The sequence below is a fragment of the Galeopterus variegatus genome, unplaced genomic scaffold (assembly GCF_000696425.1).
Source record: "Galeopterus variegatus unplaced genomic scaffold, G_variegatus-3.0.2 Scaffold319, whole genome shotgun sequence".
Classification (NCBI taxonomy): Eukaryota; Metazoa; Chordata; class Mammalia; order Dermoptera; family Cynocephalidae; genus Galeopterus; species Galeopterus variegatus.
This window is the reverse complement of record NW_007726430.1, coordinates 243952-253454: the sequence shown is the minus strand read 5'-3', so window position 1 is coordinate 253454 and position 9503 is coordinate 243952. Positions and strand designations below refer to the sequence as shown.

At 54.9% G+C, this 9503-nt stretch overlaps 2 protein-coding genes across 2 annotated transcripts in view; one reads left to right on the top strand and one right to left on the bottom strand.

Annotated features, from left to right (window-relative positions):
• MACROD1 (MACRO domain containing 1) overlaps positions 1–9503 on the bottom strand; it is a 175820-nt gene that overhangs the window by 125265 nt on the left and 41052 nt on the right.
• Positions 4956–7644, top strand: FLRT1 (fibronectin leucine rich transmembrane protein 1). Its single transcript, XM_008567431.1, has one exon. It carries the CDS (start codon positions 4971–4973, stop codon positions 6990–6992), a length of 2022 nt encoding a protein of 673 aa, XP_008565653.1. The 5' UTR covers positions 4956–4970; the 3' UTR covers positions 6993–7644.

Below are 9503 nucleotides of genomic sequence, written 5' to 3'. Positions count from 1 at the left end.
GATGGCCCCTCACCTCTGAGCCCCAGGCTGCTCAGTTGTAAATAGAGCCAAGGACATGTGCGTATGTGACAGCTGGGTGCAGGTACAGGTCATGGACCTCTGCACCATCGCTTGTGAAGGGGGAGTGGGAAAGGCCTCGCCAAGGTTTTACACCAGTGTCTGGGTTTATCCACGTCCCCTAGAGGCCGGTATGTCCAGGTCTGCATGCTGTCCTCTGCTTCGAGCCAGTCCTCTTCCATAATCTGGGCCAATGCCCTTCCCAGTTCCAGATGTAATGAAAGGGGATGTGGTACAGATAAGGAGCCTGGGGTACACACACCTCCAGCCACTCAGCCCAGGCCCCAGGGTCATGTCCAGGAGGCCTGGGACTCACTGTCCTCAGCAGAGCATAGTGGTTAAGCACTGAGGTCCTGCAGCTAAACAGCCCTGGGCTTGAATCCAGACTCCACCACCTCCTGCCAGGGGACCTCTCCATGCCTCAGTTTCCTCATCTATAGAATGGGTCAATAACAGTTTCTTCTTTGAAATATTTAGTAAGCATCTGCTATGTATGAACCACTGGGCTGGGCCCTGGGGGTTACACCAATGAATAAGACCCACACACATCCCTGCCCTTATAGAGCCTACCTTCTAATGGGGAGACAGATAATAAAAAACAAAAAAGATAAAATACATACACTGCACATGAGTTGGTAGTAAAAACTATGGGTAAGCAAGGTACAGAAAGAAAGCGTATTCTGGAGGTTGTAACTTTTGATTGGGTGGCCAGGGAAGGAGGTGAGGGAGCGAGCCTGTGGATCTGGGATGAGTGGTCCTGGCAGAGGGAACAGCACGTGCAAGGGCCCTGGGGCACCGGGGTGTGCCCAGCTGCTGTGCTCAGTGAGGGAGAAATGGAGTGGACAAGCCCACTATGATGGTCTTGTCCTTGGGTGGAGGAGTGGCACAAGGATTTTACCAGGTGACTCTCGTGTCCACGAAGGGAGGAGCTGGAGGACATGGTGTGGGGCTCTGGATGGGAGGGAGGCGAGAGGAGAGGAGGGGCCCGGGTAGCCTGTCAGGGCCTCGGACAGGAGTCACTGAGGAAACAAAGACAACAGCTGAATCCCCGGAGAGAGTGGGAGCTCAGGGTGCAGGAAATAAAGGGGCTGAGATCATGAGTGGGGTCATGACCTCATAGCCTGGCCTGGGAGCCAAGCCCTAAGCAAGAGTCAGGACTAAGCAGCCAAGTATCCTCGGTCCCCAGGCCAGCCAGGGCTGGTCTGAGCGAGGAGACTCGAGCTGGCCCCAGGAACCCAGCTTTCTCCAGGCTTTCCTGACCTTGGTTCTCCTTGAGGGGCTTCTTCTCCCTCCAGCTCTGCAGGCAGACCCCACTCGCACCCCCTGCCCCTCACTTGCTTCCCCCCTGGGTGTTCTTGGCTGGCCCTCGACCTGCACTGGGTCTGCCTCATGAACAAAGCTTCACGCCACCAGCAGGCCCTGAGTGGGGTTAATGTGTTAGCTGTGGTCAAAGCCAGAGTCCGGAGGCCTTAGAGCTGCTGGGCTGATGGAGCAGAGGCCTCTGTCACTGCAAATGGAGCATGAGTGTGTGGGGCGAGCAGCAGAGCCCTCACCACAACCAGCCATCTGTCCTTGGGTGTCACCAGTGCCAAGCCACACCAGGCCCACGCAGACCGTGGCTCCTGCCCTCAAGCAACCACAGATTAGTCAGGGACATTAAAATACTAGTCACCAGACAGTGTGACCTGTAGCCACAAAGCATGGCAAGCCCATTGGTGGCCAAGATTCTGGCCGGTGACCCAGACGGCCTGGGTTCCTCCTAACCACTTCTCAAGGGGTCTTGAGTATGTTGACATACATCTCTGAGCTTCAGTTTTCTCATCTTTTAAATAGGAATAAGGGCGACTGTGTCTTTGTGTTTGCTGGGAGGATTAAATCACTGAAATATTTGTAAAGCCCTAAGCAAACTATTATAATGTGAGCTATCGTACCCCCAAAATAGAATTCCACGTGGATAGAACTGGGGCTGGCACTTAGTAGATGCCCAGTGAAGATCTGTTAGATGGATGGGTGGATGGATGGAAGGATGGTGGATGGATGGATGGATGGTGGATGGGTGGATGGATGGAGGGGTAGATGGTGGACGGATAGATGGATAGATGGTGGACAGACAGATGGATAGATGGTGGATGGATGGTGGATGGGTGGATGGATGGATGAGTAGATGGTGGACGGATAGATGGGTGGATGGGTGGACGGATGGATGGATAGATGGTGGACGGATGGACAGATGGTGGATGGGTGGACGGATGGATGGGTAGATGGTGGACGGATAGATGGGTGGATGGGTGGATGGATAGATGGGTGGATGTGTGGACAGATAGATGGGTGGATGGGTGGAGGATGGATGGATAGATGGTGGACGGATGGATGGGTACATGGGTGGAGGGATGGATGGGTGGACGGATGGATGGATAGATGGTGGACGGATGGATGGGTGGATGGACAGATGGATGCTAGATGGGTGGATGGATGGATGGATAGATGGTGGACGGATGGATGGGTGGATGGACAGATGGATGGTAGATGGGTGGATGGGTGGACGGATGGATGGTGGATGGGTGGATGGGTAGATGGACAGATGGATGGTAGATGGGTGGGTGGGTGGACGGATGGATGGTGGATGGGTGGATGGACAGATGGATGGTAGATGGGTGGATGGGTGGATGGACAGATGGATGGGTGGATTGGTGGATGGACAGATGGATGGGTGGATTGGTGGATTGGTGGATGGACAGATGGATGGTAAATGGGTGGATGGGTGGATGGATGGATGGTGGATGGGTGGATGGGTGGACGGATGGATGGTGGATGGGTGGATGGGTGGATGGACAGATGGATGGGTGGATTGGTGGATTGGTGGATGGACAGATGGATGGTAAATGGGTGGATGGGTGGATGGATGGATGGTGGATGGGTGGATGGGTGGACGGATGGATGGTGGATGGGTGGATGGGTGGACAGATGGATGGTGGATGGGTGGATGGGTGGACGGATGGATGGATAGATGGTGGACAGATGGATGGGTAGATGGGTGGACGGGTGGACAGATGGACGGTAGATGGGTGGATGGGTGGATGGACAGATGGATGGGTGGATGGGTGGATGGGTGGATGGACAGATGGATGGGTGGATTGGTGGATGTACAGATGGATGGTAGATGGGTGGATGGGTGGACGGGTGGATGGTGGATGGGTGGATGGATGGATGGATGGATGGATAGATGGTGGACAGATGGATGGGTAGATGGGTGGACGGGTGGACAGATGGATGGATGGATGGATGAGTAGATGGATGGGTGGACGGATGGATGGATGGATGGATGGATGGATGGATGGATGGATGGGTAGATGGGTGGATGGGTGGACGGATGGATGGATAGATGGATGGATGGATAGGTAGATGGGTGGACGGATGGATGGATAGATGGTGGACGGATGGATGGATAGATGGTGGACAGATGGATGGGTAGATGGGTGGACGGGTGGACGGATGGATGGATGGATGGATGAGTAGATGGATGGGTGGACGGACAGAGCAGAGGGAATTGCTATCTGGGCCATTAGGAAGACCTAGCAGAGGAAGGGATATTTGGGCTGGATCCTGAAGGGTGCAGAGCAGTTTGCTAGATGGAGAGGAACAGCCCAGGAATAGAGAAGGACATAGAAGGGAGAAGGGTTTGGCACAATTGAAAAATGGAGACACTTGGTCCCGGGAGCATGGGAGTGAAGTCCCTGCTGGCTCATTCAGCAGGTGCTGGTTCTGCTCCATCTTCCAGGATGGGACCTCGGCTCAGGCTCTGAGAGGCCATAACATGCCACCATTGAAAAGCCTTCGTGAACCCAGAGTTTTACAGCAGATTTTTGCCGGCTGCGTGAAGACACCTTCCCCACTGCGGTTGAAAGATAATTTCTCTTTAATTGTTTTTTTTTTTTTTACCACTTTGAAAAGTAAAATAATATTAGAAAAACTACATTACAATTTTTCTATTTGTGATATCTGAAATTACACCTTGTAGACAATTTCCTCAGAGTGTGGACCCCTCCCTCCTTTAAACCGACGTATGTATTTTTTCCAAAATAGCTGGAAGTTTCATGATTTGGAAAGGGGGCAAGTTGTGTGGCGATTTCCCACACAACAGAAAACAGAACTAGGGAAGGCACCTCTGATAAGAGATTTCTGTAAATACATGAGAAAGTGATTCTGTTGACACCTTCTTCTGTCTATAGAACGTATGAGTGACAAACAGGACATGTTGTTTTAACACCAGACCATGAAGCTCGGCGCTCCCCACTACCCGCCAGTGAAGACGCTGGCAGCTTCCTTTTTGCAGGTTCTAGTGACACTCCCCTTTGAGCTTGCAGGCCTCCCAGAAACAAGCTTTCCCTTGAAACCCTGGGTCTGAGCCAGATAGCAATGCGTGTTCCCCATTCCAGTGAGAATCGGTGGCTCCAAATCCATAAAACATGCCCTAAATCCATCCCATCAACACTGAGCAGTACCTTTAGCCTTGACCATAAAGACTGGCTTACTGTGATATCTTGAAAGAAGAAACCAAAACCACCGCATGGCTCTCGCTAACTTAACCTTCCCGAGGCTCCTGATCACACTCCAGGAGGGCCTCGGCAGCGCACGCCTAATTAATGGGCAGCGTCTCTGCTCCTGATAAGACTGAACGTTAGCCAGAAGTCATCAGAGTCCGACCTTAGCCAGAGCGCTCACCTGTGATGTCAACTTGGCACAGAAAGGGTTGTAGGACCTGACTGCGGTGACCCCTTGGTGGCAGGCGGGTGGGTACATCGCTCGTTCCTGGGGCCAGTGTCTCTGTCTCGGTCTCACTGCACCTATCTTGTGCTCCCTGTAGGTGTTGAGGCTCCAGGTCAGGTGGGGTCAGGCTCCCCCAGCCATCCACCATGGTGGTGGTACCCCCCACCGCCACTGCCACCACCACACCTGCTGCTGCTGTCACGGCCACTGTTGTGATGACCACAGCCACCATGGACCTGCGGGACTGGCTGTTCCTCTGCTATGGGCTCATCGCCTTCCTGACAGAGGTCATCGACAGCACCACCTGCCCCTCGGTGTGCCGCTGCGACAATGGCTTCATCTACTGCAACGACCGGGGGCTCACCTCCATCCCTGCAGACATCCCTGATGATGCCACCACCCTCTACCTGCAGAACAACCAGATCAACAATGCCGGCATCCCCCGGGACCTCAAGACTAAGGTCAACGTGCAGGTCATCTACCTGTATGAGAACGACCTGGACGAGTTTCCCATCAACCTGCCCCGTTCCCTGCGGGAGCTGCACCTGCAGGATAACAACGTGCGCACCATCGCCAGGGACTCGCTGGCCCGCATCCCACTGCTGGAGAAGCTGCACCTGGACGACAACTCCGTGTCCACTGTCAGCATCGAGGAGGACGCCTTTGCTGACAGCAAACAGCTCAAGCTGCTCTTCCTGAGCCGCAACCACCTGAGCAGCATCCCCTCGGGGCTGCCCCACACGCTGGAGGAGCTGCGCCTGGATGACAACCGCATCTCCACCATCCCGCTGCACGCCTTCAAGGGCCTCAACAGCCTGCGGCGCCTGGTGCTGGATGGCAACCTGCTGGCCAACCAGCGCATCGCTGATGACACCTTCAGCCGCCTGCAGAACCTCACGGAGCTCTCGCTGGTGCGCAACTCGCTGGCCGCACCGCCCCTCAACCTGCCCAGCGCCCACCTGCAGAAGCTCTATCTGCAGGACAACGCCATCAGCCATGTCCCCTACAACACGCTGGCCAAGATGCGTGAACTGGAACGGCTAGACCTATCCAACAACAACCTCACCACGCTGCCCCGTGGTCTGTTTGACGACCTGGGCAACCTGGCCCAGCTGCTGCTCAGGAACAACCCCTGGTTCTGCGGCTGTAACCTCATGTGGCTGCGGGACTGGGTGAAGGCACGGGCGGCTGTGGTCAACGTGCGGGGTCTCATGTGCCAGGGACCCGAGAAGGTCCGGGGCATGGCCATCAAGGACATCACCAGCGAGATGGACGAGTGCTTTGAGACAGGGTCGCAGGGCAGTGTAGACAACACAGCCAAGACCACGGCCAGCAACCACGCCTCTGCCACCACGCCCCAGGGCTCACTGTTCACCCTCAAGGCCAAGAAGCCAGGGCTACGCCTCCCCGACTCCAACATTGACTACCCCATGGCCACAGGCGAGGGCGCCAAGACCCTGATCATCCACGTGAAGCCCCTGACAGCAGACTCCATCCGCATCACGTGGAAAGCTATGCTTCCTGCCTCCTCCTTCCGGCTCAGCTGGCTGCGCCTGGGCCATAGCCCAGCTGTGGGCTCCATCACAGAGACCCTGGTGCAGGGGGACAAGACGGAGTACCTGCTCACGGCCTTGGAGCCCAAGTCCACCTACATCATCTGCATGGTCACCATGGAAACCGGCAACACCTACGTGGCCGATGAGACGCCTGTGTGTGCCAAGGCAGAGACAGCCGACAGCTATGGTCCCACCACCACGCTCAACCAGGAGCAGAACGCTGGCTCCATGGTGGGCCTGCCCCTGGCAGGCATCATTGGGGGCGCCGTGGCACTTGTCTTCCTCTTCCTGGTCCTGGGTGCCATCTGCTGGTACGTGCACCGGGCTGGGGAGCTGCTGACCCGGGAGAGGGCCTATAACCGGGGCAGCAGGAAAAAGGACGATTACATGGAGTCAGGGACCAAGAAAGATAATTCCATCCTGGAAATCCGTGGCCCCGGGCTGCAGATGCTGCCCATCAATCCCTACCGCGCCAAAGAGGAGTACGTGGTCCACACCATCTTCCCCTCCAATGGCAGCAGCCTCTGCAAGGGCACTCACACCATCGGCTACGGCACCACGCGGGGCTACCGGGACGGCGGCATCCCCGACATAGACTACTCCTACACATGATGCCTGCCCCACCTGGGCCACACCCCCAGCCCCTGCTCCAGCTCCTGGCCCGCCTGGTGTGGCGACGTGGCTTTGCCCAGCCTGCTGCAATCCCAGAGAGCAAGGAAAAAAAATTCCACGGATGACTTTCCCAGCAGAAAGCAAAGTTTGGGGAGGGTTGACGATTTTGTAAAACGCAACAGTGAAAAACAACAAAAAAAATGTTTTTAAAGAATAGAAGGCAGGAGGGGGATTCAACATTGTTGAAGACATAATTTATACTGAATTATGCCAGTTGGGGAGGGAAGGACTAAAGATAATATCACAGCAAGGGTCGAGCTGGGTTTTTGTTTCCTGAACTGGAAAGATACTACCTGTACAACGTCTGTGTACACCTCATGCTCCGATCAGGGCCATCACAAAAGAACCATCAGAGAGGAGCGGCCGACACACGAGGCCCCCACGCAGCTCTCCCGCTGCCGGCTGCTCACTGGCGACGGGATGCAAGGTTTTCAGGCTCCTCACAAAAGAGAGGGGAAAGAAAAGATCTTTTGCTATGGAGATAATGTCCTGAAATCTCTTCTCTGGTTCTTTCCCTTACAGATTTGCAGAAATATGGCATCTTTCACTGCATTCTTTGAACAATTATGTAGTCGATTAAAAAAAAAAAAAAGAAAAACCAAACTTTTTTGTTCCTATGCTGAACCCTCTTCAGTTCCATGCACCATCCTCCGTGGAAGCCCTGATGGAAGCGGTAGCTTTCTCTGCCACCTGGAGGTGCACCTGTCTGCCCGTCTCTCTCTGTCATGTCTCTAAGTACAGATGGGTAGATAAAGTCACAAATACGGTCGTTACAGTACTTCTTGGGTCAGTTTTCACCATTTCCTGAGACAGTACAATTGCGAAAATGTTGCTTTCTCCTAGAAATCGTTCAGTAAGTAGACGATGTGTTGGGGATGGGGGTGAGGTGGAGAGAGGAGACTTGGTCTCCGAGGGTACTGCTGTTCCTAAAGGCGGAGGTGTGTGCGTCCCAGAGGGGTGGCTTAGAGAGGGGCTGGGTGAGGTGCTTTCAGTTCCATCCTATCTCAGCTTGGCCAGAGCTGGGCCGCTCTCCTTTCTGATGCAGAGAAAAGCTTTCTTTGACTGCCAGTGTCCTCGTCCCTCCCAGGTGCAATCGCCTCAACAGCTACTTTTTAAGCCTTTACTATGTGCTATGTGGTTCCTCCTGGGACAGGTAATTAGTGCAGGGAAGGGTTTTTAAAAAAAAAAATCAGCTGATTAGACCTATTGGTTTCCATGGCTGCTCAAACAAAGCCCAGAAAAAGACACGAAAATTCTCAGCAAAGCCCAGGACGACAGCACGCCCCACACCGAATGTAGAAAACTCAGCCGCGCCCACCCCTGGGACTCTGTTCTCTGGATGGAGAGACCAGATCTCATTCTAAAAATGCCAGCCTTTAACAGGGCATTGCCCAGGGCCCTCAGAAGAGTTCAGATTTTATTTCCTCCCCCTGGAATCAATGTCACTACCATTTACCAACTGACAGTGCAGTGTGGCGAGCCATGAGATTAAAACGATGATGAAATAACGACAGCAACTCTGGAAAGGAGAGGAGAGCAGTGCCTGGGGTTCTGACGTTCCCCGTGTCCCAGTACTTGGGGAGCTCGGGTCGCCATCTGTCAACGCGCCGCTTGTCCTGCACTGGGGGAAAGCAACGTCAAAGAGGAGACGCTGCTCTGAGGGCAGGAGGATGAGAAGGGGTCTGGCTCCTGGCAGTGGCGCTTTCAAAAGGCTTCTGCCGCTTGCACAAAAGCAAAAACAGGAAGAGAAGGCTGAGCTGCAGCTCCCTGAAAAGATCTGGAGGCCCTTCAGCGGAGAGGTGGGGTGGAAAGACACGGGTGCACGGCTGCATGAGGGAGGTGGGACGAGGCGCAGGCTCCCACTGCAGCCGAGGGCTGCCCCACCAAACCGGGGACCCCGACTCTCCAGCCCCAGGGAGTGGCCGAGGGGCACGGACGTTCCAAACTAGACCTTTTTTTCTTTTTCCTGCCTGAATCGTTTTCTCATACAATGAGGTCAAGAGAGAAAACTTCCCAAGCCTTAATTTCAGGTCTGTATAAAAGTCGGCCCTCCTGAAGGACTGCAGCCCCTACAGATGCAGGAAGGAACAGAGGGCCCCACTGGGAGGTCTGGGAGGAGAGGGTGTGTGAGGAGGGGGGCGCTGGCCAGGGGAACAGAAGTCCCAGGTCTCTGCTGGTTCTGAACTGAGATCCCCCTCCCTCAAGGGCCCCACACTCTGGTCTTCTGCCAGAGTCCCGGGAAGGTTGGGCCCTGGCCTCCCCACTGCTGGCCCTCAAGTCCCCAGCATCTACCATAGGGAGGTGCCAGCATGCCCCTCCCCCATCTCACCTAGGTCTCCCCTTCTCCCTTCCCCACCCCAGGCAGGAGGTCAGATCATCCCCTTGGTCAGATCAGCCCCTAAGAAGGCATGTGGGGACAATAGGTGGCCCATGAGAGTGGCCTGGAAAGGC

Coding starts and splice junctions, on each gene's coding strand:
- FLRT1 (XM_008567431.1), top strand. CDS start 4,971: ATGGTGGTGGTACCCCCCACCGCCACTGCCACCACCACACCTGCTGCT.